General features: G+C 41.6%; 1 protein-coding gene across 7 annotated transcripts in view; it reads right to left on the bottom strand.

Moving 5' to 3' along the window:
- The window catches only part of SYT7 (synaptotagmin 7), a 335,907-nt gene that overhangs the window by 85,873 nt on the left and 227,201 nt on the right, over positions 1 to 22,833 (bottom strand). For all 7 annotated transcript variants that reach the window (XM_060262265.1, XM_060262268.1, XM_060262266.1 and 4 more), the window contains exon 3: positions 1,076 to 1,155. In XM_060262265.1, coding sequence (XP_060118248.1) covers positions 1,076 to 1,155 — 80 coding nt within the window. The remainder of the gene's footprint in view (positions 1 to 1,075; positions 1,156 to 22,833) is intronic.

Below are 22,833 nucleotides of genomic sequence, written 5' to 3'. Positions count from 1 at the left end.
GTTGCATTGCCAAATCCTACTATTTCCCTCTCCTCTTTCCATTTTAGACAGGCATCTTTTAAAGTGGGGGGGAGTATGGGAGGTGTATCAGATATCAAAGACTGTTAAACAAAAGACCACAAGAGTGTTACTATTTTAAGCATGTTTGTATTTTAATTAAAATTAATTAAATTAAAATAAAAAAATCTTTAATTCTGTTTGTCTGTGTCCTTTATAAAGTTTATATCTCTGCTACCTCTGCCCATCAAAGTCCCATTTATGTCACATCTATCCCTAACCAATAGGTTTGACACCCCTGGTCTAAGGTATATGTGAAGGTATAAGAATGACTGCAAATGTTTGCACTATTAGATATTGTTATAAACAAGGTAGTGTAGGTATGCGTGAGTCTTTAGCAGGGGTATGCGCTTGATATGTACCAAGTTGAATAAATACCCCCACAATACTGTATTTGTATTTTTTGGGGGTATTTATTCAGCCGAATACAGATGATATAATCGGATTCAGCTACCAAAATAGTTATGCATGAAATTCAGCTTTTATTCAGGCACAACTAGAAGGTATTCAAAGTTTAAATGCCTTCTGAACTTGCTGAATTGTGCTGCTGTGGTGGCACAACTCAACAAGTGAACTCAGAAAACATTTAAAGCCTTCTAAACCCCATCATACCCATACCTATGGGACAGTCCTCATAGGGTGTAACGGAGCCAAATAAAGTTGGGTTTCTCACATACTTACCCACATCCCAATACAATACTGATATTGGGATTTGGGACTCTTCAGGAATAGCGATATTTTTCTGTTTCAATAGACCCAAATCAGAAAAATACTGAACTTTTTTTTGGGCACACTTCTAGTCTTTAGGTATGACAGCTATAATATGTGGCAGAAAGTGAGTGGAAGGGATGGGCATATGTGTTTGGGGCTACTGAGATAAATGTGCATGGGGTTGTATAGGTTTTGTAGGCAGAGTTGCTTGAAGGCACAATGATCAGTGCATTTCAGAGGTGTATCTTCCGTGGTGGTTGTGATCTGAGGCAGTACCTCCAAACCAGTTGTTCCTCCTAGGACTTACTTGATGACTTTCTTTTCACTGCGGCCTCGGCTGGAATCTGGAGTCCCTACTGTCTCCAAGGAGTTTTTGTAGCGTTTGCCCTAAAATTAAAGGAAAAGAAAAGAGATAAGGATTACCTCTGAGGTGGCAAGATGTTCCTTGTAAAAAAGGGAGTGGCAAGAGATTCAGGTAAAATCTAATGATTACAGTTTGTAATAATCCAGCCCAGCTTTCTCCTGTAGACCATATTTCAAGTAGAACATTTGCATAAACAGATGATCTGGATAATTTGGGGGTGATCTCTGTAGATGTGCTTAGTGAGAAAAAAGCACACCCCTTTTACATATGCTAATTACAGCTGAGTAATAAGAGACATTTTTTCTTAGTGCTGTAATTCCACAGGCATTCCTTCTGCAGATAAATCCTGCTAAGTAGCTAAGAAAGCATTTGCCAAATCAAAGCAGGAACAGCAAAATGATAACTCCAGAGCTGGATTGTGTAATTACCCTCAGTTTGTTGTGCTGTTTTTCTTTCTTTTAGCATTTATTGGTATGGTCTTGTGTTGGTTCATTTAAGAACAGTGAAATTTGAATGTTTTTTTTTTAAATGATCAGAAACATCCATAAATATCTACCAAGACAGATTTAATTCTGTCAGCTAAGGAGACCAATGTGTGTGACATGCCATATCTGACAACTGTATGGCATTGCACTAAAATTTTCCATAAGCAAAAGTTTGGTCCTTTAATTGTGCATTGAAGCATCAAGGTCACAATGGCAACAGCTGTGCCTCTGAGGTTAGTTAATGTAAACCAAATCATACTGAGGTACCAAAGTTAGAAGTAGGCTGGATTTTGATGAAGATGACTAATCATGGTTCACAATACAGTCAGAAGAACTGTTGAGTGCCTTTGACTTCTGAAAATTAGGTCACTGCGATTTAGTTATCTGCCACCTAGAAGGAACATGTTCTCAGTATTTTTTTTATTATTGCAACTTCCTCCAAACTCTGTAGGGTTTTTCTAGCTATATACTTTTCTTCCGTGTAGGGTTTCTATAAAGTAATATTTATTAGCAAAGAAATATAACCATTTTTAAAGAATACAGAGTTCTTTTGAAAAAGAGCTTTGCAAAACAAAACAAAATTTACACACAGGAGTGCTTTTTAGTTATTTGGAATCAACAAAGTATTATCTGTAAAGATCTGGATTGTCACTAAGCAGTTTTGAAAGCATTTTTTGAATACCAAAAAGTTACTGACTTATAGTTGCTAAATTATGTGAATGGGGGAAAAAACCCTCCAAATTTAATCATGTACTCAATTTCCAAAGGGAGTCCCTGGCTAGGATTGCCAGCTCTGGGCTGGGAAATACCTGGAGATTTTGGGGGGTGGAGCCTGAGCGGGGTGGGATTTGGGAAGAAGAGGGACTTCAGTGGGGTATAATGCTACTGAGTCCACCTTTCACAGCAGTCATTTTCTCCAGGTGAATTGATCTCTGTTGCCTGGAGCTTAGCTGCAATAGCAGGAGCTCTCCAGTCACCAGTTAGACATTGGCAATGATATCCATGACCAAATTTGGCGGTTTCAAGTCCTATTTTTGTCTAGTTCTACTTGCCAAGCAATTTCTTATTTGCTAATTCCCTATTTAAGTTAATTGGTCATACATACATAACTATGAATATTCTGTGTGACTAATTCTTCAGCAGCCAATAGGCTACACATTGAAATATTGTATGATGCCACTTGTTCCAGGACACTCCCTTTAGGAGAAAAGGCTAATTAAATGGTGAGGGCAGCAAGAGCACCTTTTGTTTTGTATGAGCCAACAGTCTTAAATTCTGAGTTACTAATTCTAAAATTTGCCTTTTCTGCTCATAATTTAGTTATTTGGGTAGGATGACTTATTTTTTTCCCATTTTCAAGGAAATCAGGAGCTCTCTTAAAGGTTTGCTGGGTTTCAAGCCAGAGATTTTTCTTGCATATTCAAATTATTGGTTGAATTAGGAGAGCATTTGGTGGAAGCTTCTTCCACCCATGCTCCTTTACTCCTTTTATCTACCCTGCCTCTAATACAGCAGACAACAGCGATGGACTGACCATTTAACCTACAGGGGAAATTTCCTGAGGGATTGCTGCCCTAATGGACCACTAGTGGTCAACAGCTAGCTAAGCCAGGCCCCTCAGCTTGCCAGCACTACAGGGCTACTTGGCTCCAACACTTTGGCAGCAGTGATGATCAGGGTCAGTTGCCTCCTCCTACTGTGCTGGCACTATCTGAGAGAAGCAACGGGTGAGCTGAGCCAATGGCCATTCTTGGTTCTGCTGAAATGAGTGATCCTGCAGTACTGGCACAGCAAAGGCTACTCAGCTTGGCTTGGTCAAAGGCCATTTTAACCTCTTGGTTTGCTCCTGGAGGTAAGAAACGAAAGGAAAAAGTCACTCATTACCTAATTTGATGTATTGTAGCTTATAAACTGGAAAGTCTAACTGTTTATAACATTTTCATTTTTTCACATTTCCTGAAAGACAGACTGGTCAGCATTTCCTATGTTATGCCATCACAACACAGTAGTATTGAAATACTGGGCCATCTTTGCAGCCTGATGGTCCATGCCTTTCGAAACATCGGGATATGAATGCAGAAGGCCTATGTTGCATCCCCATCACAGCAGAAGAGGAATGGGCCATTTTAGGATTCATTGAACTCGAATTAATTAAGTTCACACTAACAAAAAAAAGTCATGTCACAAGATAATGAAGTGTGCATTATTTTATTCCTAATTGGGTCTCGATAATAAGGCCACTTGGTCGTGATTTTTTGATGGCAGAAATAACACGCTTCATGATCCCAGAGCAGACAAGAGACAATTAATGCTAATTAGTGAACAATTAACAGGTGAGGCACAGGTGTAAAGGGAAGACAGTTTTCAACTTTTAGTGGAAGTGCACTGGAACACAGTGAGCACCTCAGTTTAACCTAAAGCACCTCAGGTATGTGAACAGGCCAGGAACTCCAGCAAAGCCTTCTTTCTTATTTGGGCTGAGAATTAGATGTGAAATTACAATACATTCAACCAGAAAGGACCAAAGAATGGCTACAGCAAAAAAAGAAGAAGGTATCTGCAGCAAAATGATAGGAAGCAAAGGGTAAGCATAAATGGACAGTTTTCACAACAGAGGGAAGCAAGCAGTGGGGTTTCACAAGGATCAGTACTGGGACCAGTACCATCCAATTTGTTCATAAATGATCTGGAACTAGGGATGAGCAGTGTAGTGGCCACGTTTGCAGAAGACACAGAAGTATTAAGGATGGTGAAAACCAAGGATAACTGTGATGAGCTCCAGGAGGATCTCCACACATTGAGTGCATGGTCAACAATGTGACAAATGAAGTTCAATGCTAGTAAGTGTAACACTGGAACACTCCCACTCCCCTTCAAATATAGGCTAATGGGGTCTGAACTTGCTGAGACTGAGAGGGGGAAAGATCTTGGTGCTGTAGTGGATAGTTCAATGGAAGTGTCAACCCAGTGTGCTCTAGCAGTGAAAAAGGCAAATTCCATGTTGGGGATTTATTAGGAAAGGGACTGAGAATAAAACAGCTGATATTATGACATCCCTATATAGAATTATGGTACAGCCTCATCTGGAATATTGTGTGCAGTTCTGATCACTGTATCTAAGAAAAGGATGTCACAGAGCTGGAAAAAATACAGAAGAGGGCAACTAAGATATTTAGGGGGGGGTCAAAAGGTTGAAATGACTGGAACTTTAGAAAAGAAATCACTAAGTGGGGGGAGAGTAGTTTATAAAATTATGGACAAAATAGAATTCTCCCTCTCCCAAAAAAACTTCTCTCCTCTCAAGGGCATCCAATGAAGCTTATAGGCAGTAGATTCAAGACGGACAAAAGGAAATATGTCTTTACAAAATGTGTAATTACAATGAAGAATTTGCTGCTAGAGGATGTAGCAATGGCCACAGACATGGGCAGTTTTAAAAGGGGTTTAGACAAATTTATGGAAAATAGGTATATCAGTGACTTCTAGCTCTGGTGACAAAAGAGAACTTCCATGTTCAAAGGCAGTAGCCCTCTGAACAACAGTGCTAGGAGACAAGATCAGAGGAAGCCCTTGGCCTCTATTCCCTGTTGTTAGACCTTTAGAGAAACTGGTTGGCCTAGGTTTACCAGCCCCCAGGTCTGGGCAAGGGATCTCCCAGGTCTGGGCAAGGGATCTCCCAGCTTCAAGGGTTTCTCTCTGTCACAGAGCAGTTGGCAGGTGGGGGAAGCCCCTCCCCTAACCTAAGATGTAGCTGTGCAATGTCAGTAGTAGATAGGGGTACTCTATCATCATCAAGCCGCATACCAAAGTGACAGCTGCTCTCCAACACAAACAAAATGAATACTGGCTGTTTCCTATGGGGGACTGAGGCAACAGTCCCTGATGGGAGGCTAGTAATCTCCTGATCCACCCATCCAACGAATGCCAGATGTTTTCTATGTAGGAAAAAAGAGGGGTCAGCCTATGCTTTTGGTGTAGCCTGCTTCATATTGTTTGGGGAAAGCATGTTTTGTAACACAGACGTTATTTAGAGAATTGTGGAGAAGCAACTATTCTAAGCTGACATAGTTTGTAGAGGATACATACCCAATGGATAAAATGATGGATTTAAACTGAACACAGCTAACCTTACATCAGTAACATGTCTCTTTAACATCAGGTTGCGTATTGATACAACTCTCTGGGGACTCAGTAATGCCAGAGTTTTGCATGAATCCTAGATCCTTGGTTTGCCAGCCCCCACAGTTATTAGTTGAGAGGATGCTGTTGTGTGTGCAAAAATGTTTGTTATTTTGCACTGGTTTGTGTTTGCAACGGGTGAGCTTTTCTAAAACAGGTGCGTTGTAATTCTAGGAGATCCCCAACCCGGAGGTTGTCAACCCTAATGCCTGGCATCTGTGCAAAAGCCATGCTTTGGGGAAAAAACTATGTTGGGGGTGTTAAAGGTTTTTCAGTGTCTCTCTGTGTGTTTTATAGGGGTGGGGGAAAGTGTTGCAAGACAAGCATGACTAGTTCTGCCTTCCATTCTAATAACACTGCCCCATTAATTATTAATTGCAAACACCTATAGTTTCTTATATTCACACTTTTCCAACATTAAATCCTATTTTTCTAGCATCTTCAGCGGCCTGTTCTCAGATGATTATGAAGACAGCCTCTTGTTCTCTGCAAGCACTCAGGGGGGTTGCCAGTCTCCAGACTGGAGAATCTAACTTTGGTTGCCAAAACAAAAAAGCACATCCTTGCAAAAGAGTTCCCATGTCTGGGAAAGTGATTTCTTCCAAGGGGCTTTGGAACACAGCTTTTAAAAAAACAAACAAGGTAGGGCTTTTCAGCTTCATGATGTTTTGATAACTGCCTTCTAATTTGATCAATCTTATATTTTGCTATTACAGGGTGGGAGTGCAGGCGTCAGAAATGTTGTTGTACAATATATTTCAAATGTTGCCGGTCATTCCTGGTGTTAAGACTCCCATCAACATGAATCTTAACAGTTCCTGGACATTCTTATACACATTCTTATAAAATTACACGCTCTGCTTAGACCTGATAAGGTCGGACAAAGATAAATAAACAGAAAGAACTTAGGAGAGTTTTTAAAAAACAGATGTGTTGTAATTCTAGGAGATTTCCACCTGGAGGTTGGCATCCCTAATGCACAGCATTTGTGCATGTGCAAAAAGCTGTGCAGACTGTGTCTGTTTGTTACATGTTTTTAAGTAATTCGTTTCTCTCACATTTCAATGCAATGAACATTTTTTTTTAAATTTTTAGTTCTTTGGGCTGCCAAAGCCTCTGATTTTAAATGCATAATTTGTCAAAAGAAAAATTTAATAGCAGTGATCTGATAGGCACAGAACTATGGGTGCCAGCCACAATATGAATCGCCCAACAAAGAAATTTTATTTTTACACAATGTATAGTCCATATTAAGCAGTTAGACATTCACAACATTACCTTAGTAATATTTGCTTATAACATTGCAAATTATTCTGACTATCTGCATATTATAAATGGTATTATTGCTTCAGTTTTTAATTTTGTATTAATGTTGACTTCTCCCCTTGAAATGAAAAATGATCAGTGTGTCTGGTCACAACTATATAGCTTAAAACCCATCCATGATTTCTATTATATGTGTATAAGGGTTGGCGCATGTTTCTTATTATAAATTTAATTCATTGTATACACACATCAATGTTGATATTAACTTGTTTGCTTCAAAAAAGTAATAAAAATATAAATAGGAAAAAAAAATTAGATGTGCAGAAAGCAAGAGCAAAGGTCCTGTTCTGCAGGCAGTCTGTTTGAAACAGAGAGGCCAGATTGAAGGCAACTAGGGAGCAGGCCTTCTCCACAATGGCCCCCAAATGGTGGAACCAACTACCAGAGGAGGTGCGAGCCCTGTGAGACCTAAATCAATTTCGCAGGGCTTGCAAAACCACCCTCTGTCAACTCGCATTTAAGACGGCACCCGGAGATGACACCTAGCCATCCTATACACATTCTGAACTGTGGCACTTTAATTTAATTTATATTTGATTAATTTTAATTGTTAATTAACTTAACCTGAATTGTATCTAACTATTTTAATTGTTTTAATGTATTGGTGGATTTTAGTGTAATCATGGTGTAAACCATGTCATGTGAGCCTCCCTGAGCCCGCTTCGGCGGGGGAGGGCGGGATATAAGAATAAATTTATTATTATTATTATTATTATGAAACACGGTCTGCTCTTTTAATTGAGAAATCAGCTACAAGTTTTAAAACTAGAGCACAAGATAAGGTGGGAGATGACAACGGCGTCTACAGGCTATGTAGATCTAAGGAAAATTGTAACAACAACTTAACCATATGGTAGTTACCATTACAACATGCCACGGCCGTACATGGAGCAAATACAAAGTGGTTCCCCCCCCTCTCCATATAGGGGAATCCATTTCCTAGCATTTGGCCAAGGAATAAATTTAAATGACATATATTGACATTATTGGGACTTTCAAAAAATGAACACGGGGCTGTTTATGTCTATCAGTCTGATTTAATATCTAGAATGGGTATTCTTCTAGACACACGTGTACTCTAAACCCGCCCGAGGCACTTTGTATAGTTTTGAACTGTATCGTTATATATCAAAATTATTGCTTAAAATGACAATAATGTGTATTTTTAAAAAGAATAAGAATACAGAAAGAAAAGCACAGAATAGAGATATATATATATATAATTATATAAAAAGTTTACATTTTAACAAGCAGATTCTCAGCATTATTATAAGGTACAATTGTCATAAACTGTAGAGCTGAAATAAAAGTTAAGATTAAAAGTGAGAATTTCCCAAAGATGATTATTGACTAGATGACTGCTTCCCCAGCCTGGAACTCTTCCTCTGTAGCTTCAAATAGTTAAGCAAACTCAGTTTGGTTGAAAGATTAGATTTTAGAAACTACCACAAACGCCCCATTTGCGTGCCTTTGTATTAAAATTGGACACACTTATCAAAACATGGGGAGAAGTAGAACAACGTATAAACTGTTTACAAGGCTTTAATTCCAGGGGGGATGGCTAGCCACCACCACCCCGCACACCGTTGTGTTGTGACAAAAGTACAATTGCGCCTTATGCAGGAACAGGTTTTGCTGATCTTAGGGTGCAGCTGGGTTTTCCTAAGCCGACTTAGTATCCCCGGCTAGAAGAGAATTCATGTGGGAACACTTTACCCCAGCCTTTCTGAAAAAAGAGATAGTTCAGACCGGATCTTTACTAATAAATTTCCATATGAACAATGCTGTACTCAACATAGATGCATGGTATAGGCTCATCGCTTTTCACAGGACATACATCCACAGCTGTTTTTGTGCGTGTGTGTAAGTTGCGCAGATGCTAAGTTCTGTGAGGCTGTCCGCAAGATCAGAATTCATCTTGAGTAAAAATTAGTCGCTAATGTACAACAGATCAATGCTGAAGCCTATGGAATAGATGCCTCTTTCCTTCTGAACGTGTGTGCACGAATCCTGCCTTCTCTGTCTTGTCCAGGCCTCTCCAACACAGATTTGTGAACATTTTTTTTTAACTCATCACAGAGCACAAACATCTGAAACAAAAGAACGATCCTAACAATCTGTGAGAAACAGGAGAGATTATGAGCGGCATATATTACACCAGGAACTAACTTTGCAGCCTCAACAATATAACAGATCCTGACCAAATAGTGTTGAAATAAATAGCTTTTTAAGGCGGCTGCGAGATTTTATTTTCTTTGTTTATGGTGGTACCTGTATTCTAGAACATAATAGTGTTTTTATACGTTATAACACATACCGTGAATACACGGAAGATGATCTAGAAGATATGTTTCAGTTTTAATACAAAGGTACGCAAATGCGGCCTTTGCTGTAGTTTCTAAAGCATCCAGGCAATTTAGTGTTTTGATTACACGTGTCTTAGCGGGTCACGGTATATAACTGAATAAAATATGATACGTAGTCACAATGTATAAAATTAGACAACCTTGTTACTCTGACTTTGATGTGCCAAGCTGTAATATGTTCGTTGGTAGCGATACCGCAACCCCCTGAGATAGGCCCCTCTGTGAATTCAGCTCTGTAACCCACCACCAATAGGAGAGTTGCAGTTGTTCAAACGCACAAATGGGTGCGGGTGGGGGGTGGTGGTCAGCACAGGATTCTCTTTAAACATGGGAAAGCCAGGCTCCATAGCACCATGGAGAAATTTTCTAACATGGAGGGACCCTTAGGCATTAAGCCCCACAAACATTCAAGAACGGGCAACGGTGATGAGATGGAAGCGGAGAACACTGATGCCAAGAAGACCCCTCTAGAATCTACACCCGAAAACATGGAAGAGGAGAGCTTGAAGAACCAGGAAGCAGAAACAGATGCACAGGCAAGTTGTGAGAAAAGAGGAAAGTGGGGAGGAATGCAAAGGCAGGTCATGTAGTGTTAAACCCTTTTTTGTAAAAAAAACAAAAACAAAAAAAACAGGCAGTGGAGCGGTCAGAGACTGAAGCCGCTGATTTAGAGGATTTGGTCATGTGTGGAATGCTAACCCTGGTGTTGCTCAAATCTTTAAGAAAATGTGGTTCTACTCTCAAGAACTCAACAGAGGTAGAGAATAACGAATCCTCTTTGGGGGAAAGTTCCATAAAGAAGGCTTGGGAAAAGACAGAGACTGCAGAGGATCAGCAAGCTGTACTTTTGACAGAGCTCTCTGAGAATAGCGTCTTTATCAAGGAGTCAGAACATGGAGGGCAGGCACAAGAAAATATGGAGATTGAGGAGGAAACACTCTATTTGAAAGCACTCTATCCGGATGTAAGGCCTAAAAATGAGGTGTGTGGGATTTGGGGGGGCATAGTCATAAGGCAGGATACTAATTTTTTTTTTTTTTTGCTTCTTCAACCTTCTAGGTAGAGAATGCGGCAGCAGTCAATTCAGGGAGGCCGGAATCCTGTCACTGCCCATAATGTGGGGGTCTAGCTCTCTTTCAAGATTCAGGCGATGAAAGGGATGATGAGGAAGATTCCCTAGCAGATGCTGAGCACAGTACCACCAGTGATTCTGGAGTGGACATGGAGGATACATCTGGAGATTCTGGAGCAGACATGGAGGATACATCTGGAGATTCTGGAGCAGACATGGAGCCTGAAGCTGTGGAAAAAGTGAGGGAACCCCCAGCTTATGAAGTGCAAACATCTGAGCCGCCACTGGAGGATGATTCCATCAAGGGAAAAGAAGAGGTGTTGAAAGAACCAGTGTGTGATGAATATCACCTAGAGATTGTAAGTAGCAAGGGGGAAGGGGGGAGGAATGGGACGTGAGAAAGATCATGGTGATGTGGGGGAGCAGAAAACACAAAGCTGTTTAATCTCTTGCAGCTAGATTGTGATTTGGATTGGAGGGTGTTTTCAAAAGCAGTGCAGTTGGCGCATCAGAGGGTTATTTCCAGCTGCTGTTCATATTGGGAAATAATAGCTTGGTATCAAGAACACAGTTGGATGACAACGGCCATGAAATGTCAGCATCCCCCCTGGGACTTCTGAGGGTTGGAGAATGGTGAGCTGAACTGCTTCTCTGTAGGGGAGCAGACTGGAACTTCTGTTCGGGGTAGAAAAAGGCAATCCAATGCCTACTGCCTACTTTTCTCAGTCAGAGATTAGTCCAAGACATGCTCGGAAAATTCTGAGGAGATTTACTTTGGCTTAAAGGGAGTCCCGGGGGGGGGGGGCTCCTTGGAGGCTTTGAAGGGTCTCAAGAGACGAGCTGCATTCCAGCGTCTACAGAAGTTTACAGAGTCATTCAATTGACTTAAGCTCATCAAGATCCAAACCGTCTTTGATTCTACTGAACATCTAAATTTATGCAAGACCGGAGCCATTTTGGATAACCACAGCAAAAGGTATAGATCATTATCTTTCATTCCAGGACTAATAAGAACTGTAAAAATTAAAATTTAAAAGTTGAAAGATTGAATATAGAAGCTATTGATAAAGAAGGGAAGAAGGGGCAAAATTGGGACTAAAATACTAAAAGACAGTGTCAAAAAGAGAAAAGAAAATAATTGTTTTGAATACTTGTGGTTGCAGTTGGAAAGCCCCATTGTGATAGAGCTGCAGTTTTAACAGACAACACAGGAAGTATGTCACAAGCATCGCGAGATCTCTCTACCAGCAAGAACGGGATTTGGTGGCAAGAAAAGCAGGAAGTACATTACAAGCCTCGTGAGATCTTTCTACCAGCGAGAACGGGATTTGGTGGCAAGTAAAGCAGAAAGTACTCCGTGAAGAAGGGAATATTGGGAGTCAGCCAGCCTACTCTAGGACTGAGAAACCATAGAAAAACTTTGGCGGCCATTACAAGAAGGTCAACATTAAAAAGTTATTTAAAAGGATTGAGACATCGAAAATTAGTGGAACTGGTGAATTTGAACATTGTAAGGTAAATACTATTGGATATTATTGTTAAAACTACTTTGGAAGCCTCCAGAAAAAAGTGGAAAAAAGTTTAAAAAGGGACAAAAAGTCACGACCGCCATTTTGGAAAAAATATAAACTTTAAAAATTTATATCTGAACTTAGGAGGCTCCAGGGACAGCAATTTTGGGCATATTAAAAAAAGCAAAATTTATTCTTTAAAACCCAATAGTTGGGTTTTAATTTGGTGAGGTCAACTTTTTCAGCATTTTTACATATCAGACCATAAGCCAATACATACTAGGGCTTCTTCACTGGAGAAGATGCAGGAGCAATTGGATGCAATGGAAGCAAGGATGATGAAAGGGATGAAAGAGCTAATAACTGCCTCCAAAAAGGAAATTAGAAAGGACATTGAAGATTTGAAAAAAAGATATAGAGGATCTCAGAAATGAAACTGTGGTAACATCTAAAAAAGTGCAAGAAGTGGAGGGGAGAGTGAAAGCACATGATTCCACTTTGAAAAAAATACAAGAAAAAGTGGTAATACATGACTGCAAACTGATGGAACTCAGCTACGTCTGAGAGGAGTACCTGAAGACTAACAAACTGACCTAAAGGAATATATAATAAAAATTATTGCGGAATTCCTGGAGGAAGATCTAGGAACATGGAAGTACTAGTACTAGGAAGTACTAGGAACATGTATGACTATGTGTACAGAGTTAACTCATTCTATGCCAAAAAGAATAATCTACCAAGAGATGTGGTTATAAAGTTTATGACAAAAGAAATGGTGGGAAAGATCATAAATAAAAATTTTGGGAAAACACTGACAGTTGAAGGCAGCAGAGTAAGAATCATGAAGGAGCTGCCAAGATAAGTGTTAACTGACAGAAGGACATACAAGAAACTGACAGAAAAATTATGAGACATTGAAATAAGGTATAGGTGGATACTACCAGTAGGTGTGAGTTTTGAACTTCAAGGGAAAAGGATCACAATACAAATACACAAGAACTGCGTAGGTTTTATGAAGAACATAAAGAATTTGAACCATGATGGATTACAAATTATTATCTTGGAATGTAAATGGACTAAATTCACCACAAAAAAGAAATGCGACGTTTCATTGGATTAAAAAGCAAAATTGTAATATAATTTGTCTGCAAGAAGTACACATTAAACTAAAGGATTATACATTTTTATGGAATAAACCATTGGGGCTTGAATTTTTTTCACTGGCTGAGCAGAAGAAAAGAGGAGTGATTTTTTTATATCAAACAAGAATTGGACCAAAAATTGATGTTTAAGGACAATGATGGGAGATATGTAACGGTGGAAATAATAATAAATGGGAAAAAACCGTTGCTATTGGGACTGTATGCACCAAATGGAGCAAAAGATATATTTTTAAAGACATTACACAACAATTGGATAATGTGACATATGAACAAATTATGATAATGGGGGACTTTAATGGAACAATTAAGAATGCATTGGATAGATCTGGGAAAAAAATAATAAAGAAGGGAAATTGCCAAAGTCCTTTTTTGAATTAGTTAAACAAGAAAATCTGGAAGATATATGGAGGAAGTTCAACCCTGAAGTGCAGAACTATACCTTTTTTTCAGCAAGACATAATACCTTTTCAAGAACTGACATGTTGTGGGGTACAAAAGACTTAGGTCTTATTACAAGAAAAATAGAGATCTTACCTAAAGTAGGAGCAGATCATAACCCATTATTGTGGTCAACTAAGTTGACCAAAAAGGTGAGAAGATGGAGGTTAAATGAAGATTTACTACAAAATAAAGAAATAGTGGCATCTCTAAAGAAAGAAACTAAAGCTTTCTTCCAAATACATGATAAGGAGGAAATTGAATTTCAAATGGTTTGGGATACATATAAAGCAGTAATGAGAGGGATATTGATTACACTGAATAATAAAGATAAAAGAGCAAAGGAAAAACAATTGTTGGACATTCAGAATGAAATAAAGAAAAAAAGAGGGGGAGCTGAGGAAGAGACCAGGGAAAAAGAAAATTATGAAGGAAATTACAATACTTCAAACACAAATGAGACATTTGTTAAATAAAGAATTGGAATGGAATCTGAAAAGATTGCAGCAGAAATATTTTGAAGGAGCAAATAAACCTGGAAAATATTTGGCTTGGCAAATGAAAAAAAAGAGAGAAAAAATTATTAACAAAATAGTAGTTGGTGGTAAAGAGATTGTGGATCAAGAAGGAATCAAAAGAGATTTTTTTAAATATTATGCCAAATTGTTTAAAGGCTTTAAGATAAACAAAGAGAAGATGGAAATATATTTGCAAAAAATTAAAATAATAATAATAATAATAATAATATTTTATTTTTATATCCCGCCCTCCCCGCTAGGCGGGCTCAGGGCGGCTAACAGACACGGGAGTCTCATGATTCACATTAAACAATAATAGACATGGGAGTCCCGTGATTCATAAAACATAACAACTTAAACATTAATTACAATAAATTATTTAAAATACATAAAAACATATAAACATATAAAATATAAAAATAGGTGCTAAAATGATGTATTTAAGATGGCTAAATGTCTATTCATTCATTAATCAGGTTCTGTCTTAGTTGCCACATGGTGACTCAAATGCTAACTGAAAAAGAAATGTTTTGCAAGCCCTGCGGAATTGGTTCAGGTCCCGCAGGGCTCGCACCATCTCTGGGAGGTCGTTCCACCAGCGAGGGGCTATCACCGAGAAGGCCTGCTCCCTAGTGGCCTTCAACCTAACTTCTCTTGGCCCAGGGATTGTTAATAAGTTCTGAGAACCAGACCTCAGTGCTCTCCGGGGTACATATGGGGAGAGGCGGTCCTTTAGGTAGGCAGGTCCTCGGCCATATAGGGCTTTAAAGGTAATAACCAGCACCTTATAGCGAACACGCTAGACAACCGGCAGCCAGTGCAGATTGCGCAGCCCAGGCCGTGCAGGCTCCCACCGTGGTAGTCCCTCCAGCAGCCTGGCCGCCGCGTTCTGGACTACCTGGAGTCTCCGTGTTCGGTACAAGGGCAGCCCCATGTAGAGGGCATTGCAGTAGTCTAACCTCGAAGTGACCGTTGCGTGGATCACAGTTGCCAGGTCGGTGCGTTCCAGGAAGGGGGCCAATTGCCTCGCCCTCTTGAGATAGAAGAAGGCGGATCTAGCAGTGGCAGCTACTTGGGCCTCCATTGATAGGGAGGACTCCAGTAGCACCCCCAGGCTCTTGACTTTGCGCACCGGTACCAGTGGCACACCGTCAAAGGCCGGTAAAGTAGTCTCCCCTCCCGGTCCGCCACGGCCCACGCAAAGGACCTCAGTCTTCGCCGGATTCAACTTCAGCCCGCTCAGCCTGAGCCAGTCAGCCACGGCTTGTAGTGCCCGGTCCAAATTTGCTGGGACATCACCAGCCCGGCCGTCCATCAATAGATAGAGCTGGGTGTCATCTGCATATTGATGGCAACCCAGCCCATACCTCCGTGCAATCTGGGCAAGGGGGCGCATAAAGATGTTAAACAGCATCGGGGAGAGGACTGCCCCCTGAGGCACTCCGCAATGGAGTGGATACCTCTGAGACAGTTCCCCCCCGATCGCCACCCTTTGTCCCCGACCCTCAAGAAAGGAGGAGAGCCACTGTAAGGCTAGCCCCCGAATTCCTGCGTCGGCGAGGCGGCGGGTCAGCAGCCGATGGTCAACCATATCGAACGCCGCCGATAGGTCTAACAACAGCAATACTGCCGAGCCGCCTCGATCCAGTTGCCGTCGGAGGTCATCCATGAGGGCGACCAGGACTGTTTCTGTCCCATGGCCCGGGCGAAAGCCGGACTGGCATGGGTCTAGGACGGAAGCGTCCTCCAAGAATTCCTGTAACTGCACCGCCACGGCCCTCTCGATTATTTTGCCTAAAAAGGGCAAGTTTGAGACCGGCCGGTAATGTGCCAATTCGGCCGGATCTGATGACGGTTTTTTCAGGAGAGGGCGGACCAGTGCCTCTTTCAGAGGTGTTGGAAAAACACCTTCTGAAAGGGATCGATTTATAATATCCCGTATAGGATATCTTAGTTCCTCCTGGCAGGCCTTAATTAGCCAGGAGGGGCAGGGGTCCAGATCGCAAGTCGTGGAACGTGCAGTGGCAAGAATTCTGTCGACTTCCTCCAAGCTGAGCGGGTCGAAGCAATCCAGAGTTGAATCAGAAGACACGCATTGGGCTTCGAGTCCACTTACTGCCTCCAAATTGGCGGGGCAGTCCTGGCGGAGCGATTGGACCTTATCCGCAAAGAATTTCGCGAAGGCCTCGCAGCCAATTTCCAATTCCTTAGCTTTAGAATTGCCCTGAGGCAATGTAGTCAGATTCCGAATTATTCTAAATAATTGGGCTGGGCGCGAATTTGCGGATGCAATCCTAGCCGCAAAGTATGTTTTCTTTGCGGCCTTGATTGCCATCTCATAGGACTTCATAAACTTCCTATAAGATGTTCTAGTCGCCTCGTCACGAGTGCGTCGCCATTGCCTCTCTAGCCGTCTAAGGCCTTGTTTCAGCTGGCGTAATTCCGGGGTATACCACGGGGCCAGCTTAATCCGAGGTCGCAGAGAGCGCCGAGGTGCGATCTCCTCGGTGGCCCTAGAGAGCCGGCTATTCCAGGTCTCAATCAGGCCATCAAGGGAGCCGCCAGAGGGCCAGGAGTCCCGCAGAGCCATCTGGAACCGTTCCGGGTCCATTTGACTCCGTGGGCGAGCCATAATCGGCTCCTCGCCTAAACAGGTTCGGGGGGGCATATTCACACGGGCCTTGAGGGCGAAGTGATCCGACCATGGCACAACCTCTGTGGTTATATCGCTCACTACAATCCCGGCCGCAAAGATCAGGTCTAACATGTGTCCGGCCTGGTGGGTGGGGGTCACAACGAATTGAGAGAGTCCCAGTGTCGCCATGGAAGACACTAGGTCCGTCGCCTGACTGGAGGACGGGTCATCGGCATGGACGTTGAAGTCACCCAGGATTATCAGCCTTGGGTGCTCCAGCGCCCAGCCTGTCGCCGCCTCAAGCAGGGACGGTAAGGCGTTGGCCGGTGCGTTAGGCGTACGGTACACCAGCCAAATCGCCAACCCCTCTTCATCCCCCCACGCCAGCCCGGCACATTCAATGCCCTCAATCTTTGGGGCCGGGAGCGCCCTAAAGGAGTAAGCCTCCCGTGCAAATAATGCCACTCCTCCCCCCCGCCCGCTAGTCCGCGATTGGTGGAAGACCGAGTAACCTGGGGGAGCTGTTTGCGAGAGGGCCACTGTATCACCCTCCCGAATCCAGGTCTCGGTCACGCAAGCCAGGTCCATATTCTGCTCAAGCATGAACTCTCGAAGAGTTGAGGTCTTATTATTGATGGACCTGGCGTTGCATAACACCAATGACGGAGGCGGGTTGCTCCTGGTCCTGCTACCTGTCACCCTTGGGATGGGCCGCAGACTGGAGGGGGGCCGAGCACCGACTTGTCTCTGTCCGCCTCCCTTATAATATCTGCTCCCACCGCCATACCTCCCCCTCCCCAGGAGCACCGGAATCCCTGAGCCAGCCATTCCTCGCTGGCAGCAGCTGCAATGAAACTACTATCAGGCTGGCGTCTAATTACACACCCTCCTCACTCCGTCTAACTAAACCCTAATTCCAATTAACCCAAAAAACCCCTCCAATTCCTTATATGTATTTGATAAAAATTATTCCAAATAGCAATTAATTTACCCCTCCCTATTTCCCATCAGTTTGCTAATAATATTTATATAGTCTAATTCAAATATATAATAATAATCAAACACTGAGTTAATTAGTAATAAATTAATTTTAACTACTAAGTTCCGGAGTGGGTTGGCAGTTCTTAAAGTGCGGCGTGCGTGCAGTTTGGGCGTTCCTTATGGATTAGCAGCCACCAATGGGTATGCAGATTACAGTCAATAGTCGGCCAGTCAGTACAGAGCAAAGTAAAATAAAGTAAAGTGCGGAGTGCAGGGTCCAGGGCCAAATGTCGGTGGTTGTGCCCAGTCATGTAAATGCGCCAGATAGTTCTAAGAAGTTGCAGGCTCCGGGTGCAAAAAAGGTCTCGCGGTTGGGGCTTATTCGTTGTATCTCGCGCAGGCTGGTGAGCCCGTGGTGGGTGGAAGCCCCCCTCGTACTCCCCGCCGCGCCGTAAAGCCCCTCCTGTGTTGCCTGTAGGGACAACCAATTCATATGGAGCCCTATAATGCCTGTACGGCCAGTTGTTGATTTCAGGCAGAAGCACCCGGGTCACCTGCATCAGGCGCTTTCTTGGGCGTCGGCCCCTTCGTCGCTCTGAGACTCCTCCCGTCGCTCCTGTTCTGCAAGCGTCAGGGGTCTCTCACAGCCTTCCCGGCTCGCCGCTACTCCTCCGTCACTCCACTTCGCAAGCGCAGGGGGGGGGGTCTCTTGTACTCGCCCCGCTCTCCACTCCACTCCGTCTGTCTCGCTCTCCCTGCACTCGTCCCCGCTCAGACGCTCAGACGCCGGATCACCAGGCCGCCGGACCACGATGTCGATTTTGGTCCTGGCCCGGGCGTCCACGTCGTTGCCGCGATCGGCTGCAGTCCACTCCGCCGCCTCGATTGTACTCGCGGTCAGGTAGGCCGCGCGGTTCGCGCCCGGTTTGTTGTTTGTTGTTGTTACCGGGAGCGTCGGCGGCGGTAGCCCTCGGTAGCCTCCAATTTCTGCTGTCTCCGATGTCTCGTTCCTCGCCAACATCAAATGCCAGCCTGTCAGGGGTTTTTCGAAGGTGGCAGATGGATAATAGAACCTGATACTCGGGAGCTCTAGCACCTGAGCTCCTTCCTAGGTCGCCATCTTTGGCCATATAATAGCTCCCTTAACATAAAATATGGAAAAAGTTTTGAATGAACCAATTGAAAAAATAGAAATTGAAGCAGCAATTAATTCAATGAAAACAAGAAAAGCACCTGGTCCAGATGGATATACAGCAAAAATTTTTAAAACCCTTAAAGTGGAGTTAACACCAAAGCTTCAAAAACTGATGAATATTATAAGACTGCAGGGGAAAATACCAAATATATGGAAGGAAGCAGTAATTTCGCTGATTCCAAGAGAGGATAGAGATGTCACGAATGTAAAAAACTACAGACCAATTTCATTGTTAAATAATTACTATAAAATATATACAAGAATCTTAGCAGAACGATTTAAACAATATTTTATGAACTTTATTAAGAAGGAACAAGCAGGATTTCTTCCCAATAGACAAATTAGGGACAATTTAAGGACTGTTGTAAATATTGTAGAACATTATGAAAGACATCCAGAAAAAGAAGTTGCTTTATTTTTTGTGGACGCAGAGAAAACTTTTGATAATTTAAACTGGGACTTTATGTTTGCAGTGATGGAAAAAATGGAATTGGGGGAAAGCTTTATAAGAATGGTGAAAGCAATATATACTGAACAGTATGCAAAACTTTGCATAAATGCGGATCTTACAGAGGATATGAAAATTATTAAGGGAACAAGACAAGGTTGCCCTCTTTCTCCATTGTTGTTTATAATGACTCTTGAAGTTTTGTTGACACAAATTCAAGAAGATAAAGAAATAGAAGGTTTGAAACTAAAAGGCTTTACTTATAAATACAGAGCATTTGCAGATGATGTAATGTTTATAAATGAAAATCCTGTACAAGTAACGCCAATATTACTCGGTAAGATACAAGAATATGGAGAAATTGCAGGATTTTACATTAATAAAGAGAAGTCAAAATTTTTATGCAAAAATATGCAAGGGAGTAAACAAAAAGAATTGCAGGAGCTGACGGGATGTGAAGTTACTGCTAAAGTAAAATATCTGAGTGTGGAGATTACAATGAAAAATATTGATTTATATAAAACAACTATGAAAAGCTATGGCATAAAATGAATGAAGATATGGTAAAATTGAATAAACTTGTTATTGCTTGGAAGAATAGCTGCAATAAAAATGAATATCTTACCAAGAATCATGTATTTGTTCCAAATATTCCGATAGTGAAAGACAGTAAACAATTCAATAAATGGCAAAGAAAGATTTCAGCATTTGTATGGGTGGGGAAGAAACCAAGAATTAAAAAGAAAATTTTAACAGATGCAAAAGAAAGAGGAGGATTTCAACTACCAGATTTAAAGTTATACCATGAAGCAGTATGTCTAGTCTAGTATGGATAAAAGAGTGGGTGACATTGTTGAATAGAAAACTTTTAGTATTGGAAGGTCATGGAAATAAATTTGGTTGGCATGCTTATATGTACTATGGGAAGAAAAAGATGGATGGTTTTTTCTCTCATCACTATATAAGAAGTAATTTGTTGAATATGTGGATGAAATACAGAAAATATGGAAATGAAAGGAAACCGTTGTGGATAGTGCTAGCAGAAGTAATTAAAATATCGGCGGAGACGGGTGAAGCAAGATGGTTGTCATATAATCAATTATTAAAAATACAAGGTGGCAAGATAGAGTTGAAAACAGCTGAAGAACTGAATAATAAGTATGACTGGTTCCAAATGCAACAAATAAAGAGCTTGGTGGAAAATGATATTAAAAATGAAGGAATAAGGTTTCAGCTGTCAGATCGCTCAGCATAGGGACTCTTTGATGACTGCCGATGAATACGTCAGCCCACTCTAACTGTGCCCCGTACCGCCAGTTCTATACAGATATGTTTTTACAGCCTACTTTCCCCCAATCAGTAGGTTTCTTACAAAACAAGAAGCTGACAAATTAAGCATCTGTAATAGATATGGTCATAGTACTTTCAAGTACTGTCTGAAAGGACATAGGGGTAAAAGAATGATGGGATTACCTACGTGTATAGACTCCGAACATACCCCCCCTTTCCCTAGCATGATCCAGCAGCAGGCTATAACGCTGTTGCTTGTGCATTACTTTGTAATATGTTTATTGTACCCCAAACTAATTCCGGCCTCCCCCATTCCCACCTTTTCCTATAATACTCACCCTCGGCACCTTTGATTTGTAGCCAACTTTATATAATATCACACCCACTTTCCTATGTAAAATCAAATAGACTCCTGCTGTTTCTTGCCCCAGCTGCCCTGATTAATTTTAGTCCACTCAAGCAAACATTGAAGAAACCGATCCTCTCACAATTGCGATCCCCAACCTTTACACCATCACTCCTGTCCTGTTCAATAGGTCATACTTACAGGGAAGTGTTTCACTGTAAAGTGAAAATAAAGAAAAAAGTTTATATGTAATAACCGGTGGTGTCCATTTATTCAGTGTATTTTTATACCATGTTTCCTTGTTGCTGAAAGTGTTTTACAAAAAAACCCATTAGCCAAAAATTGACATGATTAAACATTATTAAAACCAAACCAGGAGGACTTTCTGTGTTGGTGATATTGGATGAGAGAAGAGACGCCCCCCGCCTTCAGTGGGGCATAAGAACAGGACCACTACAGAAAAAAGACTTGCTCCGGCTTTTAAAGATTATGTGGGGAAGAGCATGCATGGCGTTGCTTTTTAAAGTAGGGAACCCATGAAAACATGATGTCAGTATTAGGACTTGTGTTTAAATAGCTCTCGTCCTATCTTAAGTTTTCTTGGTGCAGAGATGTTATTTTCAGAGTTAATGGTAAAACCATATGTCTATCAGTGTATCAGTGTCAGTCTCCCTCTTACAATCTTCCTCTTACTGATCAAAAGCGACCTCCCTAAATGCAATGTGATCTTTTTAATATCAAATGTTTTTTAGTATCAAAAATTCATTTTTTTCCCAGCAACAATGATGAGACCGATTCTTTTTGCACAAACTCAACGGCTTCTAAATACTTTTTTATTTTTATACATGTGAATGTATAAAATGTACATTTATTACAGAAAGTTTTAAAAATTTATTTACAAAAGGGGGGAAAGAAAGATATTCACAGATGTGCCATTCTGAAATGTATTATGCAGAAATTTTTCAACAAGTGTCACATAGGGTTGGTGGCATTTCTGAAACAATGTTCTCAATTGTTCACAGGGAGTTGGGGATGTTCGTACACCTTCCACCAGGTTGGCCAATGCTATGATATGATTCTTGTTAATACCGCAGCAATCCAGAAGAACACACAATAACTGTGATCACATACAACACAGGATCCGTATTCAGATTGCAACAAACATATCTTAAGTTCTCATCATAAAAACCAGCGGGCCACATCAAACATACATGAGAATTCTGTCCAGGTCTATCTAAAATACATAGAATAAGAGAGATCATTGGAGCAATAATTGAGAACTGAAAAAGCAGTGGCAGTTATCAGTTTGTACATCGCAGAATGTGACTTTTGCTTGTCCACAGGTGGAACGCCTTCATCGGACACTCCCACATATTTTTGCAGGACGGTATGACTCAATGTCTGAACACCGGACAAGTCCACGAGGCAAAATTTCTAAAAAAAATCACAAACACACAAAATGAGAAAAGGAGCCTAAACAGAAACCACACAACCTTTACACATCTTTCCCATGTTGTTCTACCCACCTTAAATGTATCCTGTTGTGGCGAATTCATGGAGTCACAACTCTCACCACCCTGGAAACACCTACTCCTCTTTGGTGTACAGATTTCTGCCCATCTTTCATTTTCTCAGGTGAATCAAAAAGGCGCTTTTCAAGACCTGGCTCTACATTCTCCTTGTCAGAATCGGTGCTAGGTTTTTGAATTATCACTGCAGCTTTCCTCCTTACTGGTGCTCCGGGGGCC

Source organism: Heteronotia binoei, chromosome 21 (genome assembly GCF_032191835.1).
Source record: "Heteronotia binoei isolate CCM8104 ecotype False Entrance Well chromosome 21, APGP_CSIRO_Hbin_v1, whole genome shotgun sequence".
Lineage (NCBI taxonomy): Eukaryota > Metazoa > Chordata > Lepidosauria > Squamata > Gekkonidae > Heteronotia > Heteronotia binoei.
Note: the sequence above shows the minus strand (reverse complement) of the source record. Positions and strands in the feature narration are given on the sequence as shown.